Source organism: Anastrepha obliqua, chromosome 1 (assembly GCF_027943255.1).
Source record: "Anastrepha obliqua isolate idAnaObli1 chromosome 1, idAnaObli1_1.0, whole genome shotgun sequence".
Classification (NCBI taxonomy): domain Eukaryota; kingdom Metazoa; phylum Arthropoda; class Insecta; order Diptera; family Tephritidae; genus Anastrepha; species Anastrepha obliqua.
Window position 1 is genome coordinate 125,715,448 of NC_072892.1, and position 18,075 is coordinate 125,733,522.

At 38.2% G+C, this 18,075-nt stretch overlaps 1 protein-coding gene across 1 annotated transcript in view; it reads left to right on the forward strand.

The window, feature by feature from the left end:
• LOC129236029 (facilitated trehalose transporter Tret1-2 homolog) overlaps positions 1–8,497 on the forward strand; it is a 49,311-nt gene extending 40,814 nt beyond the window's left edge. Inside the window, exons 4-6 of the mRNA XM_054870201.1 lie at positions 6,312–6,497; positions 6,564–6,808; positions 6,906–8,497. Of these exons, the coding sequence (XP_054726176.1) occupies positions 6,312–6,497; positions 6,564–6,808; positions 6,906–7,682 (1,208 nt within the window). The 3' untranslated portion in view covers positions 7,683–8,497. The remainder of the gene's footprint in view (positions 1–6,311; positions 6,498–6,563; positions 6,809–6,905) is intronic.
• Positions 8,498–18,075: the final 9,578 nt, after the last annotated feature.

Below are 18,075 nucleotides of genomic sequence, written 5' to 3' on the forward strand. Positions count from 1 at the left end.
GGCGCATTTATAAGGCAAAATGTGAATTGAATAAAAATAATATTTAAAATGCAATAAAACAAATATTTTTTAACAGATTGAAATACTATTTTTTCTAATAGAACTTTGAAATGCTTACTATGATTTTGCATTAAATAAATTTAATTTTAAATAAAAGTAATTCTTATTCTTAAAGAGCTTTTCAAAATACGTGCCTAGATATTATTTCCAAATAAAAAGTTTAAAAATTTAGTTCCCGGAACAACCGCCAGGTAATTTCCTAAGTCAACTGATTTGAGTTCTGTGTTTTTATTAGGTTGTCACATCTGAGATTAACATTCCCATCCTAATTTTATAGCCATTGCTTGGCATTCGTAAAAGTTCCGCTGTAGTGAGTAAATCTGCTTCTCTACGTATTTTCGAGTTTTTATAGTTTTAAAAATGGATTTGAATTTGCAACGAAGAGTTTGTATTAAATATTGCGTTAAAAATGGGTTTAATGGTGTGAAAACCATAGAAACTGTATCGGCAATGATATTCTAAAGAGAGAAGCCGTTTATGAGTGGCATGAACGCTTCAGAAGAGGTCGTGTGCCGATAGAGGATGACGTGCCACTATGTTCGTCATCGACATCGAAAACTGATTAAAACGTAAATAAAGGGAAAGTCTAGTAGATCAGTAACCATAAACAATCAACTATCAGAAAGCTGGCAGAAGACTTGAACATTGAACAAAAAAGGGACCAGCGCCAAAAACATGTTTTACAAGACTGAACCGACCCAACATTCATCAAACGCATCATTACAATTCGCCAAAAAAGAAAGGATTTGTGGGAAAACAATTCGCGGATTTTGACCCATAAAAACGCATCGCCGCACAGTGTCATCATTTGATCGAGTCAAAAACCACTGCAGGGAATATGTTTTAACAGCGAAAAGGAAGAAATGAAAAATCAAAGACGGCTCTGCTGGCTATACCGAAAATTGAATTCCAGAAATGTTTCGAGAGCTGGGTGAAAAACTGGCATAAGTGCATTGCATTTGATGGGGAGTATTTTGCAGACTGAAGACTTGATGGACTTTTCTGAATATATTCTGGGAACTTTTTGATCAGGATGTTGTATAAATATCCCTTAGCTGTTTTAATATAATAATCGAAAAAAAATACATAGCATTTGGTGGAAATTGTAACTCATTTATTAAATGAGTTTTTAAAATTTTATTTGACAAAGTATTTCTAAAGTACCTATTATTTTTGCCACCTGGAAGTTGAAATTACATAGTTGAAGGAAACGTTATAGCTTTTAAAAATAGAACTTTAGCACTAAATTGCGAAGAGTGTAGTTTTCCAGATGCAAAGTTAAAATTGTAGCTTTATCTCATTCACTGCTCAAAGTGCAATCAGGTTAAAGGAGGTTGGCCTCTGAAGGTAATCTCTCAAGCGACATGGTAGAATTTTTGCGCAGTTCACACCGTATTTCTAAGAACTTCGGATAGATCTCACTATCCGTAAACTGGAGTTTGAAGGTCGTGCCAGGCAATTTTTCGAATTAGGGAGGATTGGAACGAATGGAAAATCTACACCGAAGCTGGTACCTCTGTCTTCACTTACGGCTCCATCATGGAACCGTTTTTTTTAAATCAATCAATTTATCTATTTCCTCAAAATGGCCAAATACTGGTAGTGTTTTTCAGGCAGAAGTCTTTGCGGTCCTATTGTCATGCCAAATGCTTAGGGTACGTGGGAACATTTTTCCTATAGTCAAGGCTCTGACGACGCCATGGTGCAGATCCAAACTAGGAAACTGCTGTAAGGTTCCTCTGATCTGGGTTCCAGGACGTAGGGACATAGAGGGAAATGAAATTGCTGATGAGCTTGCCAGGAAGGAGACTGAATTAATCTCAGGGATCTCCTAAACAGTCTTCGGCCTCCCCTGACTGTTTAAAGCGAAATTGCAAAACTAATTTCTCGGGAAAGCGAAGAAAAGATGGAACTCTTTGTCTCCACTGCAATAGGCGGAGGACTCAAAAAGTCTTGGGGACTTGACCACATTCAATTTCCGAACTCGTAGCTGTGTTTACCGGTCCTTGCACGATCGGCACATACGCAGAAAAGCTAAGCTTCCATTTAACCCCCATTACAGAAGCTGTGGGGACCTGTGTGCTCCTTTCTTCGACTGCTAGGGGCAGTGCCCCAAAATAAATTCAATAAATTTTCTCTATCACATCAATGGCTCTGGCTGGCTGTAAATATTTGACTGTTGGAGGCGTCAAAATTGTACCAAATCGGCACTTTAGGGAGTGCTAGAGTGGTACCTCAGCCATTTCACTTACGTACCTACCGCATGCTTTAATTTTTTATGATTCCGCATTTTTTCACTTCGTTCACAGCTCACCCATCGCACACCCAAATAATGACAAATAAAGGTATGTGAACTAAGTGACATAAAAAAAGGAAAGTCTACTAGATTCCGTCGAGATTCAACTGTAATTGATCCCTACACAAGTGCCAGGATTTCAGTGACCACTAGTGTATTTTACCTCAGCCCTGTTCTACGACATGCCGTATATATTTTTGTTAGTTATTGGCATTCACGCAATCCATGGCTTAATTTTATTGAAAAAGTAAGCATTTTTCCCAAGAGACATAAAAAGTCAATTCATTTAGCAATCGCACTTGGAAATTTTAACTTCAAATTGATTGATTGCATCTTTTATTGTCAAAGTTAAAGTCAACTGCCTTATTAAAGTTAACTGTTTTACATTTACACATACACATACATACATATTTGTATACATACATATACATACATAGTATGTTTGTAATGGGAAGGATTACTATTATTCATTTTTCAGCAGTTGTAGTCCACTCCACTTGAAAGCACTCACTGGCGCTTTCCCATCGCAGCGTGTGGGTGTGTGCGGCGACGTCGTTGATACTAAAATGCAATCAACCGCAGGTCGAAATATTCACTCCTTTCCCTTTGAACGCCGCATTTCTTCACTCTCAGACAAGTTGTGTGCTTCTGGTGTGTGAGCGGAGCCTTCCGTCGCCCTGCTGGCGTAGCAAATACACAAACGTTTTTGATTTCAATTGATTCATGGCCAAACCACAAGCCAACTAGCAAACGTAAATGCGAGCATGAACTTTATAAATACATTGCATTAAGTAAATTAGAAATTCAATGCACTGTACCGGTAGTTGTACTCGCTTTTACTTTATGTAAGAGTTCATTTACATACATAAAAGTATAAATGTTTGTGGTTAACCTAGAAATTGTGTTTGCACATACATCTAAATTTTTATATATGCATTCGTACTTGTCCTATCCACTATTCGTACGCCTACGATTTGTTCTCATATACAGTCTGGTTAATAGAAGCGTGACAGTCACAACTTGGAAACTATTTGACCAATTCGGTTCTATAAAACTGAATTATATGGACTTATAATATTTATTATGCGGAATATATTCAATAAAATATGTAGTCACTACCAGTAGCTGTAATGGCTGCACATCTTTTAGTCATAGGTAGGCGAAATCGTTGTAGTACCAGTCCGGCACTCCCTAAATAGCACTAAAGCGCCGTTTTGATACCATTATGAGACCTCCAACAGGCAGATATCTACAGCCAGCCAAAGCCGTTGATGTAATGGAGAAGATTGATGGGACTTAGGTTGGCGCCCTGCCCCAGGCTGTCGAAGAAAGGAGCGCCCAGTGATCTTATTCGTCTAGCTGCCAAACCCGGACATTTACAGAGGAAGTTCTCACAAGTCTCCTTCTCTGAAAGGTCAGGCAGAAGCTGTGGGGGTTAAATGGCAACCCTAGCTTTTCCGCGTGTGTGCCGATCGTTCAATGACCGGTAAACACAGCTACGGGTTCGGAAATTGAATGTCGTGGGGTCCCCAAGACTTTTTGAGTCCTCCGCCCATTGTACTGGAGCCAAAGGGTGTTCGAAATAGCACATGGGATTCCATATTTTCTGTACTTTCCGAAGAAACTATTTGTGGAATTTCCTTTTAACAGTCAAGCGATGCCGAAGACTGGGTAGGAGATCCCTGAAACCAATTCAGTATTCTTCCTGGCAAGCTCAACTGCATTTTCATTTCCCTCTATGTTCCTATGTCCAGCTCAAAGAATTGTTATGAGCACACCCAAGAGATTTGATCTCCTTCTTATAGGAGTTGCCTAGTTTGGATCTGCACCATGGCGTATTCAGAGCCGCGATCACTGTTTGACTGAGTCATACTTTGTGTTAAATTCTGCGCAAATTGTGGAAATACTCGGCGACAAATGAGCCAATTTTGCTTTGATAGCTGTTTGGCAATTTAAGTTTTGGGAAAAGGAAAAAGTCACAGGGGACTAAATCCGGTGATTACGATGGTTGTTCGATGATATTTGTCGAGTTTTTAATCAAAAAAGTGTTCACAATATGAGCCTTGGGAGACGGTGCGTTATCATGGTGCAAGATCGATGAGTTTTCTTGCCACAAATTGGGCCGTTTCCTATGCACTTTCTCTCTCAAACGTTGCATAACTTCCAAATAATATTCTTTATTTACCGTAGAAGTATTTCGAATGAATTCCAAGTGCACAACACCACGATAATCAAAGAAGACGAGTAGCATGACCTTCACTTTTGACCAACTTTGACGTGGTTTTTTGAGTTTCGGCTCATGTGGATAGCGCTTTTCAGCCGCCTGTCGACTGGTCTGCATGTCAATCTCAAATACCCACGTCTCATCACCTGTTATGATGCGCTGATGCACTGGATAAACGTTGGGTCCTAATTCACTTGCTCTCAAGCATCCTTCTCCTGGCATCTTCAGCCACCTTCGACGGATGAATTTTTTTTTAAGAAATTCAACTCTCTTGGAACGAGTTAAGCAGTCACGCGTCTCATGCCCCATTGATGGTGTTAAATGTTGCGAATTGCTCCCTCAAACTTAAATGATGGTTTTCCAGCACCATTTCCTTGACTTTGTCGACGTTTTCATCCGTTGAAGACGTTGATGGGCGACCAGATCGGGGAAAATCTTCCACGACCTTTCGGTCATCTGCAAAAGATTTATACCACTCGTAGACCCTTGTTTTTCGAATTTTTGATAAAGCCCACTCGCCAAAGGCTCCCTGCAACATTTTCACCGATTCGGCACACGAAATCCCGTTCAAAACACATAATTTAAGACAAATTTTGATTAATAGTGAAAATCGCTATAAAAAAAAACTAATCAATATTTTTTCAAACTTTTTTTTTTCTTTTGAAGACTGAACATTGTCATTAATGAATGAAAAATAATATCGTTCAAATGACTGCCACGACTGGCTTTACAGCAGACCATTCGATCAACCCAATTTTTAAGCACATTTTCGATTGTTTGGGCTCCAATTTCATGAATGGCAACTTCGATTTCGTGTTTTAAAGCATCAATCGTCTCGGGATGGTTCGCACAGGATTTGTCCTTAACGGCTCTCCACAAAAAATAGTCCAACGGGCTTAAATCACAGCTCCGAGGGGGCCAATTGATATCGGAATTTCGGCTGATTATTCGGTTTTCAAAAACGGTAGCCAAAAGTTCGAGTGTAACTTTGGTAGTGTGACAAGTGGCACCGTCCTGTTGAAAACAAATGTCGTCCATGTCATCCTCTTCAATTTTTGGAAACAACTCGTTGAGCATGTCACGGTAACGCTAGCCATTTACTGTAACCGCGGCTCCTCGCTCATTTTCGAAAAAAATGGCCTGATGATGCCGCCAGACCAAAAACCGCACCAAACAGTGACTCGTTGTCGATGCATTTGCTTTTCTACAGTAACGTGTGGATTTTCTGAGCCCAAAATCCGACAATTTTGCTTATTGACGTAGCCACCGATGTGAAAATGTGAAGAAGAAGAAGACTCACCACTTTGGAAATAGGTTTTCAATATTTCCCAATTTTGTTCAAGCATATAGCGTCCCATTTCGTAAATGTCAAACCCTTAAGTAAATTATGAACACATTTGACATGCCATTTGTGTTACCATTCTCAAAAAGATAGGTTCCCGAAATTCTTTTATAGAAAAAATTCTTTTACCAAAAACCCTGTACCTTGATAAGTCCGACCATGTACTCGTATATATATTTATATAATTGGCGCGTACACCTTTTTTGGGTGTTTGGCTGAGCTCCTCCTCCCATTTGTGCTGTGCGTCTTGATGTTGTACTCGTATAGTAAACATATAAACATCTCGACCGCCACACCCGTTAGTTTCCTCATTTTGTACGAAATATGCTTCTTACATATAAAATAAAATAAGCCTCTCTTATTCACAATACTTTCTTTTTTCGTTATAGAAACATGGGTCAGTTCCTTGGTTGCTATTGGTGCCTTCGTCGGCGCTCTACCCACTGGTTACATAGCTGATGCAATTGGCCGGCGCTACACCGCGCTTGTCATGGATGTACCCTTCATTGTGGCATGGCTGGCTATCATCTTTGCCAAATCGGCTGGAATGTTGTACTTTGGACGTTTCGTAATAGGTAAGGGAAACTCCAAGATTAGAAAAACCTAATTTTGAGCAAATTTCACGGACTATTTCTTCATAGGTGTTTCAACCGGCAGCTTCTGTGTAGTCGCACCGATGTACATATCCGAAATCGCGGAGACGAGCATACGTGGCACCCTGGGCACACTCTTCCAACTGCTACTGACCTTTGGCATACTTTTGGTTTATCTCATTGGCGCAGTTGTCTCGTGGACCACGCTGAGTGTACTGTGTCTAATGGTGCCGATTGCGCTCTTTATTGGCATGCTGATACTGCCAGAGACGCCCACCTATTTGTTGAAAAAAGTGAGTTGAGAATACTGGCATTAAATTTATTATCTATACTACGAAGATAAAAATATTCAACTTTGTTCCATTTAATTATTTTTCATTTTTTCTTTAGGGTCGTCGCGGTGATGCTGCGCTGTCATTGAAATGGCTTTGGGGTCGCTACTGTGACTCACGCTCTGCCATACAAATGATACAAGCAGACTTGGATCAGGCCGGCTCGGATGCCTCCTTCATGGATCTCTTCCGTAATCGTGCCGCCTTCCATGGTCTCATCATCTCCATGTTGCTCATGTTCTTCCAGCAATTTTCGGGCATCAATGCCGTCATCTTCTATACGGTGCCCATCTTTCAATCGGCTGGCAGCACCTTGGACCCATCCGTTTGCTCAATTATTGTCGGCTTCGTGCAAGTCGTTATGACGCTAGCATCTTCCCTACTGATCGAGCGTGCTGGCCGTAAGGTGCTTTTACTCTTTAGCAGCACCATGATGACTATTTGCCTAGCCGTTTTGGGTATCTACTTCCAAATGAAGGATAGTGGCAAAGATGTTTCGTCTATTGGCTGGCTTCCACTACTTTGCGTGGTCCTCTTCATGATCGTCTTCTCAGTGGGTTATGGCCCCATACCCTGGATGATGATGGGCGAACTCTTCTTGCCCGATGTAAAGGCGACTGCTGTGGCGTTGACTGTGATGTCCAATTGGTTCTCGGTTTTCGTGGTGACGAAATGCTTCGGCTCGATGATCACCGCTTGGGGTTCGGATATGACTTTTTGGTTTTTTGGCTTTTGCATGCTCTCGGCCACATTGTACGTGGCTTTCATGGTGTTGGAGACGAAGGGGCGCAGTTCTGCTCAAATACAAATGTGGCTCAGTGGCGGAAAATTGTAAAGTATTCATAAGGTGATGTACATACATACATACATACGTGATCGCTGCGAAAAATACTTTACGCTTATTTGTAAGGCCTTAGCTATAAGTTTGATGTGTAACTGAAATTGTAAATAGACAGCAAAAAACCAAAGGTGCTCTACGAAGGTGGAGTTGCGCAGTTAGTAGGGTTGTGGAATTAGCGTTGTTAAATTCAAGTGTAAGCGTGTCACGCAATATGTTCATAACGGAATATGAAACATATTTTATGCATAAAGAAGGAAGTAGTTTTAGTTTATTGTAATTTATAAAAAATCTGTGTACGTACAATTAATTATCTATTATTTGAATGAGATTTTTGTAGATACTTTCATAAATTTTATTTTGCTATTATTAGAGGCACAGCCGTGGAAAACAAAATTAAATGTATAATAATTACAAGTGTATGTATATGCATTAGGGTGGGTCAATGTGCATGGAACGATTTTTTTCGCACGATCGCTCCGAACAGATTCGGATGCTACATTAAATTTATTTTTTTATTTTATTTAAATTTTTTATTTTTTTACAGTTTTAAGCCGACTGCGAACGGCAGATATTCTTTATGAGGAGCTTTTCATGACAGAAATGCACTCGGAGGTTTGCCATTGCCTGCCGAGGGGCGACCGCTATTAGAAAAAAATGTTTCTTCATTTTGGTGTTTGATCGAGATTTGAACCTACGTTCTCCCTGAATTCCGAATGGTAGTCACGCACCAACCCATTCGTCTACGGCGGCCGCAATAAAGTGATTTAATAAACAAAATGTTAACGCAGCGCCAGAAACGGAGGCTGGCTGGTGAAGTATTGCTGGTTTATATACGTCGTAAAAAATCGGAGTCCTTCAGAAATTTATAGATTTTGGACATGTTGGAAACGAAAGGGTTGATTAGCAGCAATAGCGCATCATGACCGTACAAATTCTGATGCCCTGTCTATCTAGTCCAGGGTAAAAGGCTAATAAGTCCCGTATACTGACTGGAGTATTACAAAATGGACACAGGCTTGGTTGCCTCCCTTGTAGTAGATATGTATCAGTGGTTACACTGTGGGCAATGCGTAGACGAGTGTAGGGCGTGGTATAGTTAGATGGGAGGGATGATAGTACGATTTAGTACGATTAGGATTAATGCTGGAGTAGTGATGGCTATAGTGAACCCAGTCAGCTACTAGTTTGATTTGCCTTTGCTGATCTATGAGTCCATAAACATCATTTTGATATATAAGATTTGATGTAGTAGTAGGAGTAATGCTCATATCTTCCTTGGCAGTAGTATTAGCGATTGTATTGCCGCTTGGGCATGTATGCCTTCGCACATACATGATTCTGATTTTATGAGGTTGAGAAATCAGGATATTTCTTATGGTTGCACCAATGTGATAGAAGTTATTATAGTTTTTTAAGGCCTGAAAACAGGAAATGCTGTCTGTGCATATGAGGAACTTCCTCTTGGATTTTGACGAATATTCTGTGGCGTAGAGAACTGCTGTTGCTTCAGCGGTGAAAATTGAGCAAAACGGAAGTAGTAATCCATGCGATATACCATATGAAATTGTAAGAAAAAAGTCCATTAGAGCAAAGCTCGAAAATCAATTTCGAGTTCTTCAAAATTATGAAAGAAGCTATCTTTAGTTAATAAATAGTTAGAGAGGCAGTTATGGCTTTTGAAGATACAAAGTTGAAAATAAAAAATCTCGTATCCAAAGTAAAAATTGTCTCAAACCAAAATAATTGTAGAAAGGTTGTTAATAAAAAAAAAACAAAATTGTTAAATTTAATTAGTTTTGCTTTTTTGTCAGTTTTAATTTGATTTATATATTAAAAAAAATTACACGCGATCACTTTTCGCTGACGAACATGAAGGCGTGCACACTACAAACTTTGCAATCTTTTCTAAATCGCTGCCTGCATAGGATTATGCGGATATTCCGGCCTCATGTTATAAGTAACGCTGACCTTTGGGATGTGAAAAAGCAAGTACTAGTTCACAGAGAAATCCAGCATCGTAAGTGGAGTTGGATCGGGCATACGTTGCGTAAGCCCCAAGATGACATCACAAGCGCTGCACTAGACTGAAATCCCTAAGGGAGTCGCAGGCGCGAAAGACCAGCCAACACGTGGCGGCGACAAATTGAAGCTGAAGCGAAAAAAAACAGGCCACCCCTGGAGTCAAATTAAATTCCTAGCTCTAAATAAATCAAATTACGATTTGTTTATTGAGGCTCTATGCTCCACCTACCAAAGTCAAAGCGCCGGTCGGCACTCTTGCACCGCTCTGGCAATATATTAACATAACTACGCGCACCAAACTGTGAATATTCAACGCTATATGACTGTACAACGGTGGAAGGTCACCGCAATGATCATAAGGCTTCTCGAAACGCTTCCAATTAATAGCTGCTTGCGCCGCGTGATGCGAATTTTCTGGCCACGAACTTTACCTCACACCGAATTACTGAGGAAGGCTAATCAATCCGATGTGGCGACTGAAACCGGCAGAAAGAAATGGCAATGGATCGGCCACACACTGAGGAAGACTGACGACAACATCGCCAAACAGGCGCTGCGGTGTCCTTGAACTATGCGATGGTACCCTTTCGAACAGACAGCCCGAAATAGAAGTCGGTACTGAGGTCTTTGAATAATACTTGGAATGAACTTAGGACCCTTGCACAAAGCCGTGTTCGATGTTTCGAAGAGGAGTTATTGATGCCCTATGCTATAGTTGGACGAGTATATACAATATATACTTATAAAATAATAAAAATTGCCAGAATTTGCTTTGTAGTGCGAGCTTAAAGTTCTTTTAATAAAAAAAATAGTTATCGAACATAAATTCTTCCTCCCAATAGTTCCAAAGTATCAGTTTGTATTAAAAAAAATTGACAATCATAATAGGTACTTCCATTAATAATAACGAAATGTAGCTTCTTTTAAAATTTTGGGGGCTCGAAATTGTCTTTAGAGCTATGTGAGATTAGGTTCTGGTGGCAGTTGGTCATTTAGACCTTAGAGTTATTCTATTTTTCTTAGAATTTTGTATGGAATCCAAATCTGCTTTGAGCGGTAGCGAAAAAAAATTTTCGCCCTAATATATATACGTAAATATTTTAGAATTGTATAGAATGTTGTGTTTTTGTAAAAAAATATATATTATATATATATAAATAAAGATAATTGATTATATATCTGCATTTCTTTCATTGCACGTGGCAAAAGTTTATAAAACTATTGGGTTGGCAACTATGTAAGTAATTGCGGATTTTTTTAGAAAATCAAAGACAATTTTTTCATGGAATAAATAAGTTTATTCTGTAATGTATTGCTCATTTTGATCAATTACCTTTTGCCATCTTTCAGGCAGCATCATAATCGCACATTCATAAAACTTCTGGTTTTCATTAGCAAAAAACTGAATCAGGTACGATTTGACATCATCATCATTATTGAAATTTTTACCGTTCAAGGAGTTTTGTAAATATCGAAACAGAAAGTAATCAGATGGTGCAAGGTCAGGACTATATGGCTGATGTGGCAAAACATCCCAACCAAGCTCGAAATATTTTTGCTGAGCCAAAGATGTGTGTGGCCCCTTGCATTGTCATGATGGAATACAACACTTTTTCGATTTGTCAATTCGGGCAGCCTTTCTTCAACTGCATTGCTTAATTTCGTTAGCTGTTCAATGTAGACTTCAGAATTGATCGTTCGGTTGGGTGGTAAGAGTTCAAAGTAGACAGTTCTTTTGTAATCCCACCAAACTGATAACAAAACCTTCTTTTGATGAATATCAGCTTTTGATGTTGTTCGAGTTGGTTCACTTGGCCTGCTCCACGATCTTTTCCGCTTGATATTGTTATAAACGACCTATTTTTCATCGCCGGTTATCAGTCATTTTAAAAATGGATAATTTTCATTACGTTTATTTAGCAAATTGCAGTTATTTCAGTTCGTAAGGAAGCCATGCATCGAGTTTTTGAACATAGCCAAATTATTTTAAGTGATTTTGAATGCATCTATGTGATATATGAAGCCTCTCTGCAATCTCATGTGTTGTACTGTGACAATCCGTATCGATTATTGCTTTGACTAGAGCGTCATCGACTTCAACTGAAGGACCAGAGCTTGTTTCATCTTTTAGTGAAAAATCATCAGAACGAAATTTGGCAAACCAATTTTGACACTGCCGTTCTTCTAAGGCTTCATCATCATAAACATCACATAACTTTTTATGAGCTTGCGATGCGGTTTTCCCTTTGCCGAAATAAAAAAAGCAAAATATGACGGAAATGTTCCTTTGATTTTCCATTTTTCAACGAACGCCAAACTACGCACCGATCAAACAACTTTTTTTACTGATTGACAGCTGAATTGCCAACTATCAAATAACAAAATGTGTTTTACATTTGTACGAGTACTACGTCTGCAAACGTAAAAATTCAATTGAAGCCATCTATGAGTGAAATTCGCAATTACATAGTTGCCAAGCCTATACATAAGGCAACTCTTCTCGAACCTTTGATCCGTTATGGTTCGTTGTTCAGTCATAGTCAGAAACTTGTTTGGCGTGGGGAAATCGATTGTCTTGTACGGTCCAGAACACTATTCTTTAGCAAAAATGACTTCCATTCGATCAGTTCTCGCCGTTGTTTGGCCTTTTCACTTTCATCTTTCAAATCGAACTTTGCCATTATAAAGTAAGTTAAATCGACAACGTCAAATCTCTTTTCTAGCAGAACCAAAAAGCTTTTCGTATTCCCGTTAGGTGCTTCAAATGAGCAACATATAGATGTTGGCAGTTCAATCATGCTACACTATGCAGTTATTATTTCGAGAAGGTATGTGCTTAAGGGGTTATATACAGTTAGAAGGCCGAAAAAAAAGCGAATATTCCAGAATTTTTTCTAAGAAAACTTTTAAGTTTATTGATCTAAAAATTTGTACACACATTGTGCTATCTTTTAGCTATATTTCAAGATTTAGTATTAGTAAAAATATAGGTTGTCAAAAAAGTCTTGCGGTATTTTTATTGAATTTTCAATTGTTCATAAAATTGGTTATAATAATGCGATTTAAGTCAAATATGCGCCGTTTTGTTCGATGACGAGTTCCCAACGAGATGCCAATTTCATAATGCCCCTCTTATAGAAGCTCGCTTCCCTATTGCCAAAAAACTCGGAGAGCCAATTTTCACAGGAATCTCTTGTGGACAACTTCCGACTACCAAGTTCGTTCGCCATGGACAGAAATAGCTGGTAATCACTTGGTGCGAGATCCGGACTATACGATGCAAAAGAACCTCCCATCCGAGCTCCCGGAGCTTCTGGCGCGTCACCAAAGATGTGTGTGGCCTGGCGTTGTCCTGATGGAAGACAATTCGGCCTCTGTTGATCAAAGATGGCCTCTTCTGCATGAGTGCTGCATTCAAGCGGTCCAGTTGTTGGCAGTACAGGTCCGAATTGAGCTTTTGGCCATAGGGGAGCAGCTCATAGTGGATGATTCCCTGCCAATCCCACCAAACACACAGAAGAACCTTCCTGGCCGTCAATCCAGGCTTGGCCACCGTCTGGGCAGCTTCACCGCTTTTCGACCACGACCGTTTGCGCTTCACGTATTCGTAGGTGACCCATTTTTCATCGCCAGTCACCATCCGCTTCAAAAACGGATCGATTTTGTTGCGATTCAGAAGCGATTCGCATGCATCCATATGGGCAAAAATGTTTTTTTGCGTCAAGTCGTGTGGCACCCATACATCCAGCTTCTTTTTGAATCCAAGATTCTTCAAATGGTTTATAACGGTTTGATGACTCATGCCCAGCTCTTGGCCGATGCTACGGCTGCTACTATGCCGGTCTCTTTCGATCAATTCAGCGATTTTATCGCAATTTTCGACGACAGGCCTTCGGGACCGTGACGCATCTTCGATCACCTCTGCACCAGAACGAAAACGTTGAAACCATCGTTGTGCGGTGGAAATGGAAACTGTATCGGGTCCATAAACTGCACAAATTTTATTGGCAGCGTGAGATAAATTTTTGCGTTTATCGTAGTAGTACTGTAAAATATGCCGTATTTTCTCTTTATTTTGCTCCATGTTTGCGACGCTATAACTCACGAACGACTAAAAGCAAACAACAATTAATCAAACACGTGTTAGCACGTGAAAAGAGCTTTCCAAAAAGCTCTAGCGTGAACCGATGCGATGAATATAACTAGAACTACGCGCTTGCAAAGACAAGCTTGCGAAAATACCGCAAGACTTTTTTGCCAACCTTTATATATTTATTTGGAAGGGAGCTACAGCTGATCTCTGGGAGTTCCTGTCAAAAAAGACGTTTTGCGGTGACCACTACATCTCTGAACTGGATCCTCTGAAATTAAAAAACCAAACAGATTTCGTTAAAGTAATGTTATCGAAGGAATAAGCAAAATAAATTTTTAAAATGGCGGTTTCTCAAAAAAAAAAAAATCGATTGTTGATCAAAATTTCGGCCCTAAAATTAAAAAAAAGATGTATTGGTAAAAAAAAATCTTCGATCAATTACTACAAGTTTATATTTATGAAGCTCGTGTTAAAGTTTGAGACGATTAGCCGTTTTCGAGTGATGTTGACCACCGACTTTGAAAACACCATTTTAAGAAAAACGCGTTTAAAGTTTGCCTTGTACTTTCAAGCACTCAGAAACGCCTTTTCAAATTTGCGTGTTACTTCGAAAATATTCACCTGAACGATATTAAATTTTCAGTGTGTATATAATACATTAAGAAAAAAAAAGAAAATAAAAAAAATCGTTTTTTTGAAAATTCAAAGTGTAGGTATATAACCCCTTAAGTGAGCGTGAGCAATAGTCGTTGCCTACATTTAGGCACCAAATGCAAGTAAATACAGTAAGCAGCCTGCATTGTGCAGGGTGCAAAGTGAATTGAATTTGTTCAAAAAAATAAAACGTTTACCATCTACTCCACTTAGTTCTCACCCCTAATGCCTCAAGCACATGTCTAAGTATTTGAAATGAAAATTATATTTATTATATTAATTAATTCGATATTTATTTCACTAACAGATTACAATTAATTTTCGTTTTCGACAAATTTATGTACACAAACACATTTTCTCGATTTCTTATACAGACATGAATATTTATGTACACATAAAATATATTTAAATTAAGCTAATTACAATTTTAGGTATGATAATATTTGTATCACTTAAATACTTAAAATAAATATGATTTTGTTATTTACAAAAATTACTCGTCCATAGCTAAAGTACCGTATATACAAACATATGCATGTGTGTGTATAGAAAGCGAAGTGGAAGAAATTATTTTTTCCATAACAAACGTGAAGCATTTCTAAACCTTTTTTGTATGGGAGATAAAAATTTTATAAGCTCACACTTACATGCATACTTCTAAGCGTGAACATAAATATGTTTGCACGAAAAGAGGGGCATGATAAAACAGTCAAATTGACATAATTTCTTTTAGCGCATGAACGTAAGGTTTTGGCACTATTGGACACTAGGGAAAATAAGGCAAATTTAACACTTCAGTCAGTTTTCAAAAGCAATGCCTTTTGTGTAAAATTTCACTTTGACAACGAGCATAAGCTTTAAATTATTTGATCGATACATTTCGTCAATCATCGATCACTACAGCTATCTGCCGTGAAGATAACGGGTTTCTTTTTTCCCATACTAATATTTTTACTATAATATCATCTTTGGAAAAATCATGTGCAAAACTTTTCAATAGAAAATTTAAAAGTAATCATCATCACTGGCTGCTAGACAGGGATTACGACACTATCCATATAATGAAAATGCGGAGGAAAACGGCTTCGACTAATTTAATTATCGTATCACTTTTATGCCAAAAAAGGGGCAGAAGGGTCAACCCCATTTTTTGGCTTTAACAAAAATAATATAAAATAGGAAACGAAAAACTGGATCTAAATTAAAGTCATGGAACACTGGAACGTTTAAACTTCAATGCCAACAGAGCAAAATCTGCTCTAACCCTAAATAAAACGGGCCTCAGATTGCTCTGTGGAGCATTTGCAGGTCACTTTGCCTATATCAGCTGTGATGAAGAGGAGTCTATCGAACACTCGATCACCAACTGTGAGGCATTAGGCCACAGGAGACACAGAATCCTGGGCTCGTACCTACTAGAGGAGGAAGACCGACAATTGCTCCCTCCAAGGGGCTGGTTCGATTCCTCGCTATACTAAAGAATTACAATTAAGTAATTAGGGGCGCACAATAGACCAATCTGGTCGCAGTGCATAAAGGCCTTAGTCTAACCCGTACAACCATTACCATTACCATCGTTTATATAAAGTGTTTTCAAGTTTGTAATTTGAAGGCCTTGTTGAGAGTGTACGTACCTTTTAAGCGGTTAGGGGTAGTCAGAATTTTCAAAAAACTTGATTTTTTCTGCATTTTCTTAAAGTGTAATATCCTAAAAATATTGTGAGAAAATTTGAAGTGAATTCGTCAAATACTTTTCGAGTTATTCAACAATTAACCTTTTCGCTACATCTTTTTATTGCGCCATCCAAAAAATCCAAATTTTTGTCTGAGTATTTATTTTAGGACCAATAACAATACAAATAAATTTTTTTTTTATTTTTTTGTTAAGTGCTTTTTTTTTAATGTTGCCATATGGCAACAAATGTTTTGTATTGGTTTCAATCGCAAATAAACTTCTTCTGCAATCTAATGCAAGTTAACACCTTGCCATATGGCAACAAGCTTAGTTTTAAAAATTAGCACAGCTTTTAAAGCTGCGAGCGAAAAAATATTTATATGCCAAATGACAGATTGAACATTTTTCTATATACTTTATTCAAAAATTGTTGAAAACATTTGCCCAAAATGCCTCACAAATCTAAAAATGCAAAATAAAAATTTCAGAAGGCTTTATTTAAAAATGTTGTATTACCGATATATAATGGGCGGTTATTATTTATTTTATTTCTGTTTAACCATTAAACTTCAATTTTTGAAAATATGTAAGAAAAAAGTTGATATTTTTTACAAGAGAGTGTTGACGGCCTTTTAAAGTTTACTGTTGCCATATGGCAACAATATCGCGAAAGGCTTAACAAAGGGCGCTCGGGCGCTGCGGTAATCGATAGCAAAACTTTAAATACGTTTTTCTCAAAACTATGTTTTTTGAACTGGTGATCACTGCAACGCAAAAACCGCTTGGAAGATTTCAATAGAATTTATAATGCTTTGGAAAAACATGAAAAACTCCTGCCTGATCGAAGGATTTTTTTTTTAATTTCGATTTTTTTTAATGAATTCTCGGTTTTTTTTCGAAAACCTGAAAAATATTTCCTTAAATTTATTTCCTTAGGCCGCCATGTTGTTAATTTTGAAAAAAAGGATTATCTATTAATAAAACTAATTTCTCTTATCCGATTGATTTTAGATGAATCTCTAAGGAGGAGGATCACCTCAAGGGACTTCTGGAGAAAAGGACTCCACACAAACAGCGATAACTTTTACAATTATTAATTTTTTTTGGAAAATTTGCTAAAGTCAAGTCGAAACACGATGTATTAATGTTTGTTCTATCGTATGCGAAGAATTCGCCCTGAATACCGGGAAGGAGGAAGCTGGCGTTTATTGCATGGTAATGCATGATCTCATCGACACTTGTGACTGATTTTTTGACTACAAATCGCATTTTAACCATCAATCACTCACCGTATTCGCCTGATATGGCTCCCCTGTGACTTCTACCTATTTGCATTTGACCATGAAAGGAAAACGTTTTGCGTCCGTAGAGGCAATCCAAAAGACATTCCGGCGAACGACCTGAAACACTATTTCGAAAAGCTTTTAGATCGCGCAAAACAGTGTTGGAGGCCACAGGGGACTATTTTGAATAAATAAACTCGAGGTTATCAGAACAAAGCTTCCGTCGTTTATATTTTAGCTCAGTCTTGTTGATTTTGGACTTCACCTTGTCTATCTTTATATTCTTAATAAAATTTGCCATTTGCTTCTGTGGCGATGGTCATAAATTTGACGTTTCTTCTAATTGGACAATCAATGTTGCTAGCAACATTTCCTAGCAAGCCAAATGCGTTGAATGTTGTCAAACAAGTGAATGTTGTCACGACAAGCCAAACGCGTGTTGCTGGTGTAATTTAATGGCTGTGTGAAGTTAGTACTAGCCTTTATTGTGAAATTTCACGCCTATTTCACGGCTTGCAATGTTCAGCAATATTTTAACTTGGAACATATTGATGGTACAATACATTTTTGGTTGATTTCTGGTGGAATTGATACATTTTTGAATAGACATTTTTAAGTTTTCAACAAGCTTATATTTTATGTTATATTTTATTAATAATG